Source organism: Penicillium verrucosum, assembly GCF_028828655.1.
Source record: "Penicillium verrucosum strain IBT 35672 chromosome Unknown utg000005l_segment0_segment0, whole genome shotgun sequence".
NCBI classification, from domain to species: Eukaryota; Fungi; Ascomycota; class Eurotiomycetes; order Eurotiales; family Aspergillaceae; genus Penicillium; species Penicillium verrucosum.
The window spans coordinates 1,216,496-1,234,189 of NW_026643214.1; the positions used below are offsets into that span (position 1 = coordinate 1,216,496).

Here is a 17,694-nt window from a genome sequence, read left to right on the forward strand (position 1 = left end):
TGCAACGAAGAAAGTATTACAAATCAGATTATATCTTTATCACTCAGCCCTTCCGAGATGCCATGTAAATACAAACACACCAATTCATACGACCGTACATCCATCTCTACCTAGCTAGCAACCTTAGTCACCTAAGAGGAAAATTCCTGCCATGACACTCGTCGACGCTTTCAATGTCAACACAACGGTGGCAGCAGCCATTCTCCTGCTGGCCATTGTCCCCGGCATATGTTTAGTGAACATTATAAAGCACTATTGCGATCCGTTACGAAGCATTCCTGGCCCATTTTGGGCAAAGTTTACTCGATTATGGTATCTACGTGAGATGCTTACCGGCAAGTCTCGTGAGACAGTTGTGAAACTTCATGAGGATTATGGTTAGCTTAGTTTTGCTCCTTTCTTCGAATTTTGTGATTGCTGATATCTCCCGAGGCTCTGTGGTGCGAATTGCGCCAAACGAATTCAGCATTTCCGACATGGATATCATGAGAGAGGTTTACGGTCCTCGGACCACGTTTGAGAAGGTTAGTTCGTACCCTTCTGATATTGAACATCTCTGAATCTCATACGCACTTAGTCTGAAGCATATGCGCCCTTCACCAACCCAGGCGGAGTTACACTGGTGTCAGAGCGAAACAACAGAGCTCACAGGGAGTTACGTCGAAAGTTTCACTTCTCATTCTCCTATTCTCAAGTCATTAAAATGGACTCTTTGATTGATGAGGGTCTTGACATTCTTTCGACAAAGTTCAATGAACTGGCAGACAACGGCAAAGATTCTGACTTGCTACACTGGCTCAAGTTCTGGAGCATGGATAACAGTGCATTGTTAATCTTCGGAGAAAGTTTCGGATGTGTTGAAAACGACGCCGATAACAATGGACTCTTGACACTTACTAGAGCAAGCACATTTTACGCTAGTGTGGTGGGGATTATTCCTGAGTGGCATAAAACTCTTTGGAACCTCGTGCCGTCTTATATTTTGAGAGAGAAGGAGGTGCGCAATTTCTCAGAGAAGCAAATTGCCGAGAAGGAAGCAGCGAAAGAGTCCACGGGAACAGCTTGCTTTTTGGATACTTGGTTTCGACAAAAGGAAGCGGACCGCATGGACAATACAGAAGTTCGCATTGGAATCGGAGGTGCCCTAGGCGGAACTGAACTCACACCATCATTTGTGGCTCAAGCAATATTTCACGTCTACAGAGAACCCGCTATTTTACAGCGCCTAAGGGATGAGATCGACCCAGAGATGAAGCGCTCACACACTGCTGACCGTGGTATTATCTCCCACGAGGCTGTACAGGCAATGCCTTACCTACAAGCTGTTCTCAAGGAGGTATTGAGACTCTACCCCATCGCCGCCATTACAATGCCTCGGGTGGTACCCAAAGGAGGTGCAAACCTTGCAGGTTATCACTTCCGTGCGGGACAAGTCATTGGTGTCAATGCATGTGCTGCATCTCGCAAGGAAGAATATTTCGGTCGTGACGCGGGAAGCTTTCGCCCCGAGCGTTGGCTAGATGATCCAGAGGAAGCCAAAAGGGTTAAGTACTACAGTTTGCCGGTAAGATATCATTGTGCCCTTCGACTATCTGAATACTAACATTGCGACTATAGTTCAGCATGGGTGGAAGAGAGTGCATTGGAAAGCACCTTGCGACTTTAATGGTTCTGAAGGCACTGGCGTTGATCTTCTATTCCTATGATATTAAGACTTCAGACAAAGACCTGAAGCTTTGGAACGACATTGTGGTTCAAGTGAAGAGCCTGACAGGCCGAGTCCAGCCAAGACAACTTTAGTTGTTTTGATCTTTGCATTAAGTTAAATCAGCTTGGCATATCACCTTTCCTAGGAAAGTCCTGTCAACTGCATCGTGTTCTACAATTCGATTATTGGTGGTTCTAGCAAGAATGAACTATGTAACTCATTCTACAACTCCTTTTAAGCTTGCCTTCATTCATTTACTTGTGATCTCCTGCCCTGTCGCGTACAGTCCACCAAGTTGTAGAAATTGGACATGGGATAAATCGGTCTACGGGCTTCACGGCTTCACGAATATTCTTTTGTGGAGTGATTCAATATACTTCGCGATGCGCATAGAATTGCTACCCGATTCCATGCGCCCTGGCTATGATTACTTGGAATATCTACTTACGTATACCATATAACGTGTACAAAATGTCCGAGCAGTGTGAGCCAACCGCCAAAAGACACCCAGAAGGGAACAGCTGTCACGACATTGGCATCTTAGAATATGTGCCTATGCATACTGTCTACAGAAGCCCGTGTGCACTGGATGTGTACACAGCGTCCGCGGGCCGCCCGCTGAACGGCATACGGAAGGCAATACCTGTTTCGCCATTGGCTTTGTTGAAGCCGCTTGTGCAATTGACGTGTGCAATGTATGCATGTTCACGACTGTAGTTCTGCGCAAGAAGATAACGGCATGTCGCGCTGTTGGCGCCCCTGACCGACATTTCAGCGGTCCTAAATTTTCCCATGGGCCCAAATCTAGGAAAACATGAGGCCGAGTGAACCTCAGATTGAACGATCTTCTACGGCTAGAGGGGGTTGATTGGATAGTGGATCTCGATCGGCAGGCCGATCGCACCAGCCCTGTCTTCCCTCCTTGACAGGGGGCTTCTGCATGATGACAGAACCCAAAACATTGAGGGAATTAAGAGATCCGAAAGAGCGGTCGATCTCCAGCCAGCCACAATTCCAAAATCTCCGCGCCTGGGGCGCAACCTATAGCTCTGCCGATGAGACTAATGTTGGAGTTCCATGTGTACCACTAAAAACGGGTATTGTAACTATCATTGTATTGACAGTAACAATACATTGATACCCTTGAGGTAATTATAATACAATACAGCTAATGTCATTGTCGTATATTATCATATCATTCTATGTACGTGATTCCCCAAAATAGCTAATGAGCAGCTTCCTGTAACGGCTTCCAAGGAAACTTTCAATTTCTACCCTAACTTCTGCTCTTTCGCAGGTCACAATCGAGTATGGAATGAAGTTTCCGTAATCTTGTGAACGTGCTTTTTGATACGAATAGATGTCTGATTCATGCATGTAGAGCGTCGTGGAGGAATATCACTAGTTTGGAGAGGATGGTGCCCCTCAATTTAGTAGGATTAACGGGCTAAGTGGGATAACTAATGAGCATCCACATGGGATGATAACATTGAGGCCTTGATATATATTTGAGCACAAGGTATAAGAGGCCATCCATGACCAAACTTAGTGGTCTTTAGCTCTTCATAACATTTTTCCCTCCGTCCTTCCTTTCAGCACATGAACCCTTCTCACTTCTCAAACATCCCTTTTATATTCCAATATGCCTTCTTTCATGAATGAACTTGAAGGAAACAGCACGCAAGACCCTGGTGATCTCAATGTTGCCGGGGCAGAGCCAATAGCCATCATCGGACTGGCAATCCGTGCCGCTGATGAGGCCACAGAGGCCGAAGCTTTTTGGGATTTCCTGCTAAGAGCGCGACAGGCCACTCGGCCAATCCCAGAGGATAGACTTAGCTCTAAGGGATTCTATCATCCAGACCCAGATCATGGGGGAACAGTTGGTAGCCCATTGAGATTGTATTGACTGTAGCTGACTTCTATCAAGTTCTATGCCAAGGGTGCTTCCCTTCTCGGAGAGAGTCCCAATGGATTTGATTCCGCATTTTTCAAGATGAGCAAAACAGAAGTGCAAAGTCTTGATCCTCAACAGCGGATTCTGATGGAAAATGTATATCACGCCCTGGAAAATGGTGAGTGTTAACCTCCTTGAATCAAATCTTAGTCAGTATCAGAACAGAGATAGTAATCTTCCTAAACTCGCAGCCGGTCTTCCGATGGAAGAAGTCATCTCCTCGAACACTTCTGTTTTTGTCAGTGGCTTTAACCGGCATCATGCAGATCGCATCAACAGCGACTTAGAGCTTTCATTCAAGCACAAGCCTACCGGTGCTGAAAATTCGATGATTTCGGGGAGAGTAAGCTGGTTCTATGATTTGCAAGGAGCCAGTCTTACTATTGATACTGCTTGTTCGAGCAGTCTCGTTGCTCTTCATTTGGCAAGACAAGATCTTGCCGCAAGAGAAAGCAAAATGGTCAGTCATCCCTAATCCTGCTCTTCCATCACCACTCATTCACTATTTGTTAATTCTCTTCCGGGAGTTACCCTCCAATCGAACTTTTTTGATCTATCCCCATCTACCTTGTGCCCTCGATACTTTCAGATTCAGAAAAGTAGTTTGGGCTGACATGCAGTGTTTTATGATCGCAGGCCATCGTCAGTGGCGTGAGCGTAATGGGGTTTCTCCCTCATTTGATGTCTATGACATACTCGGGCCTCTTTGGCGCAGAGGGAAAGTCAATGGCATTTGATCAGCGCGCTGATGGATACGGATTTGGAGAAGGCGTCGGAACTGTCATCCTCAAGCCCCTTTCTGCCGCTGTGCGCGACGGCGATACCATCAGAGCCGTCATCCGCAGCACTGGCATCAATCATGATGGCCACACTCCTGGCCTCACATATCCCAGCCCAATAGCACAGGAATCATTAATTCGCAAAACCTACAAATCGGCCGGGCTGGACCTGAAAGATACTACATATGCAGAGAGCCACGGAACGGGCACACAAGCAGGCGACCTGATCGAATGTACAGCCATTGCGGCTGCATTTGATACACAAAACCGAGATTCACCATTTTACATTGGCGCCGTGAAACCCAACATCGGCCATCTCGAGGGAGCTGCTGGTATTGCCGGTGTAATCAAGTCAGTCCTACTTTTGGAATCTGGTATCATACCCCCGAATGCGACTTTGAAGGATGTCAATCCGAAGATCCCCGAGGCCTGGAATGTTCACTTTCCCAAAAAATGCATATCCTGGCCTACCTCTGGTGTACGCAGATCATCCATAAGTGCATACGGAATAAGTGGAACCAACGCACATTGCATTCTGGACGACGCATTTCATTTTCTCAAGGAACGTGATATATCTGCGCCTCATAGGACCCGACAAACCGTCCCCACACGAGAAGAGATTGAAAGTCTTCTTGCACAAGTTTCGCAAAAATACAAGGCCGAAGGTGAAGATCACAAGCAACAAAATTCCTTGACAAATGGCCACGAATCTACCACGAATGGCATCCACGTCACAGGTAACATTAATGGCATGAATGGTGTCAACGGCACAAATGGTGTCAATGGAACAAATGGCGTCAATGGCACGAATGGCATCCATGGCAAAAACGGTACCCACGGAGCCAGCGGCCCCAACGGTGTCAACGGTGTCAACGGTGCAAATGGTGCGAATGGTGTCAACGGGTTCAAACATGAGAATCAAAGCTCCAATGACCTGGTTCTTCAAAGCCGTCAAGTCCCCAAAATCTTGCTTCTCTCGGCCTTTGATGAGACAGCACTGAAGAAAGTAGTTGCAGGCGTCAGAGAGCATGTTGCAGGCTGGCCTCTACAATCTGACAATATCGCCACCCAAGCGTTGGATGACCTCGCCTTCACTCTTTCCGAAAAAAGATCTCGACTCGCCTGGAAGAGTTATGGATTGTGCGGGTCCGTACAAGAAGTTCAGGACAAGTTTTCTGAATTTCCATCAAAACCGATCAAGTCCCGGACGCCCTTGAGGATAGGATTTGTTCTCACTGGGCAGGGTGCCCAATATGCAAAGATGGGAGAGCAGTTACTCGTGTATCCGGTCTTCAGACAGTCAATGGAAGCGGCAGAGGCATATTTCCGATCTCTAGGGAGTGAGTGGTCACTGATCGAAGAGCTCCGTCGCGAATCGAAAGACTCCCGGGTATCGACATCCGCGCTGGCGCACCCTATGTCTTGTGCTGTCCAAATCGCATTACTTGACCTTTTCATCAGTTGGAACCTGATCCCCCACCGAGTCACGGGTCATTCATCCGGAGAGATTGGGGCTGCTTACCTCGCTGGTAAGATCTCACGGGAAGCAGCATGGAAAGTGAGTTACTACCGGGGTTCTGTCCATCTCCGGGGTAAGTCACATGCTGCTGGGGGTATGATTGCAGTCGGACTTGAGGAAGAGCCTTTGCTTCTTCTTCTTAAAAAGGTCCATGCGAAGCTTCCTGGGGGGACTTTGTCGATCGCATGCTTTAACAGTCCCCGTAATCACACGGTCTCTGGTGACGATGCAATGGTGGTTGCTTTGAAAGAGCTTCTCGATGAGCAAGGAATATTTGCCCGAAAATTGAAGGTGGGCCATGCTGCTCACTCTGCTCATATGGAGGCTCTCTCTGAAGACTACGAAAATTTAATGGGGATCTTACCATTAAAACGACTATTGCGTTTTGGCCATACCATACACATGTTTTCCACTCTCACCGGCCGCTTACTTGACGATACCTGTGTGCCCGAGAAGGGATCTCACTGGTGTGACAGTATCGTTGGTCCTGTGCGATTCACAGAAGCCCTTAAGTCCATGTGCTTTGATGCCACCGAAGGAGATGGCATCTCAACGCGTGGCACATGTGTTGACGTGATCTTGGAAGTGGGACCTCACCCTGCCATGCAAAGTGCAGCAAAGGATATTATCGGTTCAGCTGTTGAGATACCATACTTTGCCACTCTCACTCGAAAGGACACAGGGCTGAAGACTCTGCTTCACACGATAGGACAGCTGGCCGCCCTTGGTGCTGATGTTGACTTGGACAAAGTTAACCGAGCAACCAATCCCCTCATTGATCCTAATATGATTGTCAACTTGCCAAGCTACCCGTTCAACCATGAAGAACAAGGGCTCTACGAGAGTCGCTTGATCAAAAACACACGTCTTCGCAAGTTCCCTCGCCATGACCTGTTTGGAGCCCCCGTTGCCGACTGGAATCCCAATAGTCCACGTTGGCGACACTTCCTTCGTGTTTCTGAGAACCCGTGGCTCAAGGAGCATGTGGTAAGTTCCCCTCATATCGAATTATCAATAAATTATCTGCAAAATCTAACCCTCTCTCAGGTTGGCGCCGATTACGTATTTCCGGGCGCTGGCTACGTCGTGATGGCGTTGGAGGCCATGAAGCAGATCGCTGACCCTGCCGAGCTAATTGGTATAAATCTCCGAGACATTGTCTTCAAGTCGATGTTGGTTGTTCCGGACACAACCCAAGGCATCGAAGTCTGCCTGTCGTTCTATCCCGAGGCGGACTCTAAAACCACCATTTCAAATTCATGGAAGAGATTTGAGGTTGCCTCTTATGATCAAACTACCGAAGAATGGGTCGAGCATTGCACTGGTAAAATATCACCAGATTACAAGGATCCTGTCAATCCCATTGATACTTCTCGCCAAGAGGGTTTGGAGAAAGCCAAGTGGTTGGAATTCGTGGAAGCCAGAGAGGGCGAATGCAAGGATCCGATTGATTTTGCTCCGCTTTATGCGCATCTACGGGATATCGATATCAATCACGGCGAATCCTTCCGCAACATGTTCAACACCACAATCAGTGGCCGCGACAGTGGTTTGATGACGGGCGATATCATCGTCCCTGACATCAAGCGATGGATGCCAAAGGAGTATGCACATGACCATCTCATTCATCCGACCACTCTCGACAACGCATTCCAAGCAGCGTTCGCGGCAATCTTTGATCTAAAGGGTAAGAAAATGTTGAGTCGCGGCTGCATTCCAAGCTCGGTTCGAGAAATGTGGCTTTCCACAACGGATCTATCATCCAAGGCCAATACCACGCTGCGCTGCACATGTGAGGCTTCCCTGGCCTTCACGATAGCTTCGAAATTGATATCCAGTCGTGGGATCCTTCAAATGTCAGCGCGAAGCTGTTTTCATTGACTGGAGCGAAAATGGCCCCATTCAAGCCAGCAAGAAGTGATGAAAATCCAAGTGACGACAAGGCTTCCTACTCCATTGATTGGCACCCTGACTTGGACTTGTTGAACAACGATGACCTCCGGAAGCTCGTGCCATCTTCGTTGAACTCCACCGTTAGCTATCAGGCTCAGTTAGAATCGTTGAGTAAGCACCAACTCGCCTCGACTCTGTTGGCGACGGATGGTCTTTTGGCTATTCGAGGTCTCGATGATTCCGCATTGGAACCTCACCACAAAAAGTATCAAAATCTACTCCGGGACATTGCCGCAAACATTTCAATCGATTCGGTTCCATATGTGCCATTGGAGAAATGGTTGAAATATTCTCGCAATCCTGGCCTGAAAAGGCAGCTCTATCGCGAGGTCGAAGCCCGAACCCTTGATGGACAGTTGCTGATCAGAATGGGTTCCCAAATATCGGCCATCTTGAGGAAGGATGTCACGGCTGAACACCTTCTCTTTGGAAAGGACAATCTCTTTTATGATTGGGATGAAACCACATTGTTACAAGGTAACATTTTACCTGTACTTGACCAGTATCTCAACATCCTGCGCCGCAGCTACCGCAGCTTGCGCATCCTCGACGTTTCGGGTCGTACAGGAAATTTGGCTGAACATGTCCTCAAGACCCTCTGCCAAGCAAATGACCTATCGCCCATCGATAAATACGTTATTGGTTCCGTGTTTGATGGTGCTTGTCCACCAACGAAGGAACGCCTTGCTGCATGGAATAGCATCGTGACTTACAAAACACTTGATTTGGGAACCGACATCGTTGAGCAAGGCTTCGAACTGGACTCCTTTGACTTCATCATTGCCAACAACGTTGTTCACACCGAGCCAAACATGAAGGAAGTCTTCCAACGATTAAACTCCTTGATAGCTCCAGGGGGACGATTGCTTGTCTTCGATGAGACCCGACCGGAGTCACTTCACTCTAACATTTCTTTCGGCAGCTTGGCTGTTTGGTGGCAGGCAACTGAGTCCTTCCGAAGCAATGGGCCCTTTACCCCAAAGGACGAATACAACAGGCTTCTGCGAGAGACTGGGTTCTCAGGAACCGATTTCGACGCTTCAAGCTCTGCCTACACAGAGTTTGCTGACTACACCATGATGGCGTCCACCGCAATCAAGCAGCCGTCGCAAACCGCTGCCCCAGTTTTGGAAGTTCTCCTCATCCTTCAATCTCAGTCAGAGATGTCTCGCTTGTTCACGAAGCGGCTGATGAACGCAGGTGTAAAGTATTCAGTCTGCGAACTTGATGAGCTTGACACGGTGAGCGTTGCGGGCAAAACTTGCATCTCCTTCCTGGAGGCAAACCGGCCTATTCTGAACAATGTGGATGGTAGCACATTCTCAAAAATTCGGGACTTGCTTATTGCGTGCAGCTCATTGCTGTGGGTGATGGGCGACCCCCTGACGCAGCCAGAATTCCAAATGGCACCAGGCTTGTTACGTACCATTCGCTGGGAACAAGATCGCGAAAACTTGAACCTGGTCAGTTTATCCCTGGACGGCGAAGCGACCGCTACCGTGGAGAGCAATTCGGACGCAATTTTCCGGGTCTTCAAACATCAATTCCTTGCTGGGCCTAAGAACACCAATGCCGAGTATCGCGTTCGGAATCAAGTCGTTGAAACAAATCATCTTGTCAAGAACACAAACGCAAACACAGCGATTGATGCAAAGCTCTTGCGGCCAAAGCCAACTCTTTTCCAATGGGACCAGATTGGGCGACCTGTGCGATTGACCAGTCCTCAGCCAGGCGTCGATAGCCTTGTGTGGAACACGGATGATAATTATGTCGAACAGCCACTGGCAGAAAATGAAATTGAGGTCGATGTTCGCGCTGTTGGACTCAACTTCAAGGACCTGTTGGTGGCTATGGGAGAAATCGCCCAGCCAGGCTTTGGACACGAGGCTGCTGGTGTTGTGCGCAATGTTGGATCGTCTGTCGGTGGCTTGAAGCCTGGGGATCGAGTCATGTGTTTAGGAGATCCTTCCCCCGGTAGAATGGGCACATTGCGCACCTACAGTCGCATCCATTCGGATCTGGCGATCAAGATTCCTGAAAGTCTCAGCTTCGAAATTGCCGCAGGACTACCGGTTATCTATGGAACAGTCATCTATTCCTTAGGTCATATTGCTCGGATTCGCGCCGGTGATAAGATCCTGATCCACGCTGCCGCTGGTGGTATTGGGCAAGCTGCTATCCAATACGCAAAGGTCAAGGGAGCTGAGATCTTTGTGACTCTGTCAAGCATTACCAAGAAGAACTTCATCATGAAGACTTTCGGAATTCCTGAAAGCCACATTTTTTCCAGTCGTGACTTGAGCTTCTCGCGGGGAATTAAACATATTTCCCCCGGTGGTGTTGATATTGTTCTCAACTCGCTGAGCGGCGAGGCACTACGAGAATCGTGGGCTTGCGTCGCACCGTTCGGTCGGTTCATCGAGATTGGAAAGCTTGATCTTCAAGCTGGGTCAAAGCTTGATATGACTCCATTCCTCAACAATGTCACCTTTGCCGGGGTGGACCTGAATGCTTTGGCAGAAGAGCGCCCCGGAATATGCCAGGATATTTTGAAAGAATTGATGGAGTTGTGGTCGGCAGAAAGCGTTCGCGAAGCTCGACCCACACAATCCCTTGGTTATGGCCAACTCAAGGACGGAATGCGACTGTTGCAAACAGGAAAAGGCATGGGAAAAATCACGCTCGTTCCAGACTCGCATCCCGTGTTGGCTATGCCAGCTCCTCTCTCTCCTCTCACGCTAGACGCCAATGCATCATTCATACTAGCAGGAGGTTTGGGTGGTATCGGCCGTAGCATTGCGGTGAGGCTGGCTACAATGGGTGCAAAGCATCTGGTTTTCTTTTCACGGTCCGCAACTGTGTCTGAAGAAGGTCAGAAAACAATTGCACACCTCAAGTCTTTGGGCTGTACCAGCCATGTCTTCCAATGTGATATTTCGGACAGCGCCCGTCTTGCTGAAGTCTTCACGGAGATCAAGAACAAGTTGCCACCGGTCAAGGGATGCATACAATGCAGCTTTGTTCTCAGAGATGGGGCATTCCACGCCATGACCCACCAAGATTGGCAGACCGCACTCGCTCCCAAGGTCTCCGGATCTTGGAACCTTCACAACCTGCTGCCAGATGTGGACTTCTTCTTGATGCTGAGCTCTATTACCGGAATTGTTGGTAACCGAAGTCAAGCCAACTACAATGCAGGTAACAATTTCCAGGATGCACTTGCCCGTTATCGTGTCTCGAAGGGGATGAACGGCACCAGCGTCAACCTCGGTGCCGTTGTTGGCATTGGGTTTATTGCTGAAAATTCCGAATATGCTGGGAAACACACATTCAAGGTTGCCAACCAGCAAAACGAGGAAGAGGTGTTGACGACGGTTGAGTATCTGATCGATGGTCGTTATCACACCAACATGACAGAAAGAACCGCGCAGCTCGTATGCGGCCTACGAACTCCAGCTTCTTTCAGTATCGGCGACGAAGAGGCACCAACTCACCTTACGTACCCCATGTTCTCACAACTTCCACCAGCCATTCCTAAGTCCGGACTCGCTGCTGGAGCAGAAGTTCAGTCTGTCACCCGTGTCCGCGATCTTCTCCAAGCAGCCCCCACCCAAAGTGACGCCGCACAGATCATCATCAAGGCTATCCGGCACAAGATGGCAGACTTGCTGAATATCTCTGATGATTCGTTCGATGATTCGCTCAATGCCCGCACAAATGGAGTTGACTCGCTAATCGAAATGGAGTTCCGGACATGGTTGGGAAAGGAGTTGGGCGCCACTGTCTCCTTGAAAGATCTGGCGAAGGATTTGACACAGCTGAGTGCAAGGATCGCTTCACTGAGTTCACTCACCAACTTCGGTTGAGAACATAAGTGTTGGGGTGGTGACCTATCAGGTGACCCCCCAATGGGATACCTCGTTCTCTTTCCTTTTCTTGTTCTTCTTCCTTCTCTCTCTGTCTGCGTTTTGTGATGGCAATACAACTCTGTATCCGAAGATCCACCGCTGTATTGGAGATCCCTAAAATGAGGGGGTTCTGAATTGGGAGTAGTGTTGACGTTCCTGTGGACGCCTTATTTTTTTATACCTCTTTGTGGGGATTTTCAATCGGATGGTCGTGTCTGCTCTTTTCTTCTCTCGTCTTTTCTTTGTGTCCTTCTGTGGCTTCGCAAATATAATTTTTTGCTCTGTCGTTCTTCTTATAACAAGTACCAATGAAGGGATGTATCTATGTCTCGCATCAGGTAAATCACCGCATGCCACCAAGCCCTATAAATGAGCGCTTCCAGCCAGACTCCATTTTGCTATGAGATACGGTAGAAAATGTCGAAAATTGGCCGACAGTGAGTGCAACCGTCAGTTTCTTTTTCTCTGCCGTTCAGATAAGTCTACAACTATCAATTGGGACTGGGACAGACAGGGGACATAGAATCAGTGATGCAAGAGACAGTAAAGACACTACTCGGAGGTACGAAGATCGAAAAGTCTAGGGATCTCCACTACAACAATGGATCTTCGAATACAGAGTTGTATTGCTATCACAAAACGCAGGCAAAGAGAAAAGGAAGAAGAACAAGATAATTAAGGGGTCACCTGATAGGTCACCACCCCAACAGAAAGTAGTGAGATGTATGTGGGAGGTGTTCATCGACATCATGAAAGATACAAAAGGATTTCAGTTTTTAAGTCTAAACCCATTGGTGATGTGTAAATGTAAAATTGAAGGGAAAGCACTCGCGATTGCCGATGCACGCCGTCCACATATAATTCAAATCATGCCTTTTCGCCAGCCCAATACATATTCAAGAACTCTTTGAACTTGATAGGCTGCACCTCCGGAAAACGGTCGTTGAGCCTAATATCTTTAGGAAAATCCAGGACATCATTCACAACGAGCTTAGCCACCTGCGCAGTTATTCCTTTCTGCTCCTCAGGTGAATAGCTGGTGTCACTAGGCATAGGTGGAAGGGCAACATTACCCGAGTTGGCATTCTCAACGCTGTCGTAGGTCACTTTGAATTTCGTGCCTAATAAAGCGGAACGAGAGTGAGCCTTCCAACTTCCCGGAAAATTCATACCAATAGTACATACCTGTAACTTCTTCGGCTATCTTTACCATCTGGTTGTATGAGAGTTCATCTCCCACAAACACACTGAATTCAGGCCATTCCTCTATATCAAGGAGTTTGACCAGATAGTTGGTCATGTCGCGTAAGAGAGTCATGCAAATTATGTTGTTTCCGTCACCGGGGATGACTGCTTCACGCTTGCCGATGTTGATTCCGAAAGTGTGTGGAATCAGAGACGTGGGGACATGTGGCATGCCCCAATAGTCCATGAAAAGGCCATTCACAATACGGGTGTATTGCAGGGAGTTCATTTTGATTCGGGCTATCGAAGCGATCCATATATGCACGACAGGATCCAGATAGGGAGGACTAGCATAATAGATGATTAGCAGAAGACCCATACAGTTTGGAGGCTATGAATGGGGTTTAAAGGCCACTCAAGTGCTTACGCAGGTGGTTGAATGAAGAGAAATTCACTCGGAATGAATCTTTCTGTCTTTGTTGAAGCGCCAGCAGCATCAATCAGGTTCAGTTGGGCTTGACTTGTCTCCTCGGTGACCGCAACAATAGCTGATATGATTGTATGGACGTTGAATGCCGCCAGTGTCTCTGTCATTGAAGGGACATCATCGTAGTTGAGTTGTACAGATTGGACATTTGGTAGCAGATGGTTCGATGATGGCTTCTTATGAAATTAGCAGTAATTCTTGCACTGAAGCTAAGCACTGAATACGCCTCACACTGCGAGAAAAAGCGATAACCTGGTATTTAGGCTCTTGGGCTAGCCTCTCAACAATCGCCTTTCCAACACCTCCGGACGCACCGGCAACACCAATAACATGCATATTCAGTATCGAAGTGTCAATTTTTTTTTTTGGTTATCCCAAGGTTGTTTAAAGGATAAAGGGTAAAGGGTAAAGGAAAATGGCGTTCCATTCTGTCTTATATATATCTTATGCCAAGCCCTGGAGGTGTTCAACCATCTGGGCATTGACTAGGTTCCCCGCTTCGTTACGTCATGTATGCTGATCCCCGGGGCCATATGCATCCAGTCGTCCAGCGCAAGAAAAGGTGCCTAAGGGGGTGCCCAGCCTTCGGGCACGAATCTGCTTTCTGGGGACCTTGATCTAGATTACCATAGCACGTCGACATGCCTTCAGGCTATATAGCGTGTCGGGGTCAATGCCCCCACCCGACGAAAATCAATGCTTAATGCTCACTCTTTCTTACTCTCTCCATTTGTGTCCAAGATAATTGTATGCATACCTGCCATGAAGGGGCCACAATACGTCACCCCATCAAATCAAGGACTATGGATGATTTTTCGAAATTAGAAACCGGAAATACCGTCTAGCTGACCGCGACTTTCTTTATTATATGCTGATTAATATGTACACCAATGATATCGCGGAGAATAGCGATCACATTACCCACTTAGTCCCCAGCCTTATATGATGAACGCTTATCGCTTCAACGACGGGGTCTAATGCTAGGAATCACGATTAGTACAATTATCCTTGTCCTTTGTTTGTTACTTACAAGGAAACCCAGCCACAAGTAATTTTTTTTTTATTCTTTTTCTGTTTTTTAATCTCCCCTCTCCACCCCTTACCCCCTCCACCCCCACCCTCCCCCCGAAATCATTAACTCAAGTTTCATTGGACATTAAGCACTTCGATGAATCGAGACCACGGTCAAATTAGAACGCGAAAGCATTAGACTCAAGTTGAAGTGGCTCCGACGCAGCCGTAAATTCGCCGTTCTTAGATCGGCCAATCGCTTGTGCCCAACTCTCAAAATTATCTCTCACGACCACATGCTCCTTCTTTTGCAGGTATCTGACTGTTCCGTTGTTGTATGACATAGGGGCTTCTACGATGTTCGGGCTGAGCTGGTTATGCAGACGTGGACCAGCCAGGGCACCACTTGGAGAACGTTGCTGGTCTATTGCGTATATCACCGACTGAAGCACGGTAGAAGGAATGTGACTTCCGCCAGCGGCTCCAGTGACATAAACCACTTCACCATCACTGTCAGTAATAATTATCGGCGCAATAGATGAGAGAGGACGTTTTCCTGGTTTGATGAAGTTGTTTGGGTTTGCTAAGTAGCCTTTCTCGTTGGTGGTGTTTGGGGTGGAAAAATCTGTTATTGTTAGAATTGATCACTTGGAGAAAAGGGTTCTACTTCGTACCATCCATCTGCGAGTTCATGACAATGCCGGTGCGGGGGTCCATGATTTGGCTGCCGAAGGGAAGATTTACCGTTGTCGTGAGGGAGACGGTTAAACCTGTCTTGTCGGCTGAGACCATATGGGATGTACCCACTCTGCAAGAAAGGTTACTGCTGAGAACTTTGGAGGCCATTCTATCCAAAAGAAAAGATGATTGCAGAATGAAAAGAAAGGGTATTACATACGATTCGGGAGTCCACTTATGATCAGGGTTATACACACTCACGTTGAGGTGAGCGTGCCGATCATCGATGCCATGGAAAATGCTTTGAGTTCTCTCATGGGACAACATGACGTCCTCAAGGTCAGTGATATTTGGAACGAATCCTGGATCTCCAAAAGAGTTTCGCTAGATAAATGTCAGTACGATGAGTTCGATCTATCGAAATTGGCACATACGTAAGCATATCCAAATTTCATAGCCTCAACCATTCGATGAGTGCTAAGATCAGTCATGTTGGGCGATTTGAAGAAATCCTTGTAGTTGTCCAGAACTGAGAGAATATTTAGGACGACCGATCCACTGCTGGGAGCAACAGTGCTTGTCACGTTATACCCCCGGTATTGGATGTGTCTTGGGGTTCGTTCGATGATTTTGTAGTCGTTGAGATCCTGCATTGTCAAATTACCTCCAGCATCTTTGATGGTTTTTACCATGCTTTGAGCAATGGAACCATTGTAAAAGTCGGTCGTATTGGTTTTCGCAATGGTTCGCAGCGTTTTAGCATATCTTTCACGTTTTATCAAGTCACCCTGTTTGACGGGCTTCCCGCCAGGGGCGAAGTCTGGCATCCAGGCTGGATCCTTAAACCAGAAATTTGGCGCAGTACCATTAGGCCGCATATTCTTTTGAGTCCAGTCTATCAAAAACTGCATATCATGGCCGAATTTAAATCCTTGTTCAGCCACTTCGATCGCTGGTGCTGTGACTGTTGGCCAATTCATCGTGCCGTACTTTTTCAAGATACGATCAAGACCACGTAATTGTCCAGGTACTGCTCTTTGAGGTTGTTAGCATAATTTCTAGGTTTGTAGAATCATCCTATGCTCACGAAGCGTTGGCTCCAATCATTGAGCCCCACTCGTTGCCTACAAACATGTTTTCACTCGCAGAACCAGGTGCCTGCTCACGAAAGTCGATCATGTCGTACGTCTTGTCGGGCAACCGAATGAGGGCAAATCCACCACCATGGATACCACTGTTATACAACCCTAGAAGTTGTCAGCAGGCTTGTAAGTCAAGGTGGCTTTCGATAAGGCTCACCGACGACTCCAACGCAAAGGGCCGTAGCAACGATCTATGATTTGACAGTTAACACCGCTAAACGAGCCGAGCAATAATATTCGATTAAACTCACTGAATCAGCAGCATTTCCTCCCTTCTTTAGCATTGCAGTTCCTGCATGGCTGCATGGTTCGCTTTCCGATGACACTGCACCATTAAATCCTGTCTGGGATGTCACATTCAGATCAAAGGAGTACCCAAAGGCAAGTCGGTAGACAGCAGAACAAGTCAGGACCAAACGCAGGATATTGAGTCCCATCATCTTGGGCTAAATATTAATCCGATGTCAATATGTTGTTCTTTCACTGGAGGAGTTAGCCCATCTTACAGGTAATCCCTACCTCCTTTAAATATTCGCACTGCCCATTATTTGCCAATTGTAACGCGTTCTAAGGATGACGCTGAGACTGCCAGTCTTCCAAGGTCGAGAAGTGTCGAGATTCTTGTGAATGCATCTCAATACCCGCTATGATGTGAACACATATTGCTAACAACACTGTTATGCATATGATTGCACAGGATATTGCAGTTTCACCAGCAAGAGAGTCAAAAGTTAGTATACTGATGATCCCCAGAAAATAAACTTTGGTAGTTATAGATTAAGCTCGCGGTCCCGATCTAAGATCGGAGAGGACCCACTTTGTTCTGGCCACTACTCCCGCGGTGCACTGCGTTACCTCCACACCAGGCACTTGGTCATGGAACCCGAAACGGAAAGCCCGCGTTCATCCATGGTCCACAGACGGCTTGTTGTATATATTCTCTTTAACAAACAAAACATCGATGGGTCACTTGTTATGCCATCCTGCCTGCTATTGATATGATTTAATCATACAGGAACGCTACGCGTACAACGAAAGGGGATTGGGGAAATTGCTGAGCGACATTGGTAATAAAATTTGATACTGAAACCTGACAAATGATTGACCAAATAGAACCTGCGAGATCCACAGTGCTCTAGATTCCTTCTTGTAGAGATCTCCACTTCTCAGATCTTGGTTCGTGGAATGAGGTGAGCTTCGCACGATTCGTTCGGCAGATCAAGACGAAAAACCTACATTGTAGCATCGACTCAAATCTCAGTCACAAGACAGCTCTTGCTTCGATGGATAGGTACAGTCATGCGTCATTGACAAGTCTATACTTGCCGGGCTCCATTGGTCCAGCTCGTGAATAGGAACTGAGCAAT

The 17,694-nt window shown here is 47.5% G+C and overlaps 5 protein-coding genes across 5 annotated transcripts; 2 read left to right on the forward strand and 3 right to left on the reverse strand.

Annotated features, from left to right (window-relative positions):
* Positions 1–151: 151 nt before the first annotated feature.
* Positions 152–1,800, forward strand: N7516_011319 (cytochrome P450; the record flags this gene model as incomplete). Its single annotated transcript, XM_057224037.1, has 4 exons — positions 152–377; positions 433–524; positions 578–1,564; positions 1,618–1,800. The coding sequence occupies 4 exons, from the start codon at positions 152–154 to the stop codon at positions 1,798–1,800; spliced, it is 1,488 nt and encodes a 495-aa protein (XP_057069177.1).
* A 474-nt stretch (positions 1,801–2,274) lies between these two features.
* Positions 2,275–2,478, reverse strand: N7516_011320 (uncharacterized protein; the record flags this gene model as incomplete). Its single annotated transcript, XM_057224038.1, has 1 exon — positions 2,275–2,478. The coding sequence occupies one exon, from the start codon at positions 2,476–2,478 to the stop codon at positions 2,275–2,277; it is 204 nt and encodes a 67-aa protein (XP_057069178.1).
* Positions 2,479–3,350: 872 nt separating this feature from the next.
* On the forward strand, positions 3,351–11,782 carry N7516_011321 (polyketide synthase; the record flags this gene model as incomplete). Its single annotated transcript, XM_057224039.1, has 6 exons — positions 3,351–3,590; positions 3,639–3,783; positions 3,857–4,125; positions 4,302–6,950; positions 7,011–7,650; positions 7,761–11,782. 6 exons carry the CDS (start codon positions 3,351–3,353, stop codon positions 11,780–11,782), a joined length of 7,965 nt encoding a protein of 2,654 aa, XP_057069179.1.
* A 909-nt stretch (positions 11,783–12,691) lies between these two features.
* N7516_011322 (uncharacterized protein) lies at positions 12,692–13,832 on the reverse strand (the record flags this gene model as incomplete). The annotated part of the gene is made up of 4 exons (XM_057224040.1): positions 12,692–12,945; positions 13,010–13,356; positions 13,437–13,672; positions 13,728–13,832. 4 exons carry the CDS (start codon positions 13,830–13,832, stop codon positions 12,692–12,694), a joined length of 942 nt encoding a protein of 313 aa, XP_057069180.1.
* An 854-nt stretch (positions 13,833–14,686) lies between these two features.
* On the reverse strand, positions 14,687–16,767 carry N7516_011323 (gamma-glutamyltransferase family protein; the record flags this gene model as incomplete). The annotated part of the gene is made up of 7 exons (XM_057224041.1): positions 14,687–15,132; positions 15,182–15,315; positions 15,406–15,569; positions 15,620–16,220; positions 16,273–16,432; positions 16,485–16,518; positions 16,579–16,767. 7 exons carry the CDS (start codon positions 16,765–16,767, stop codon positions 14,687–14,689), a joined length of 1,728 nt encoding a protein of 575 aa, XP_057069181.1.
* Positions 16,768–17,694: the final 927 nt, after the last annotated feature.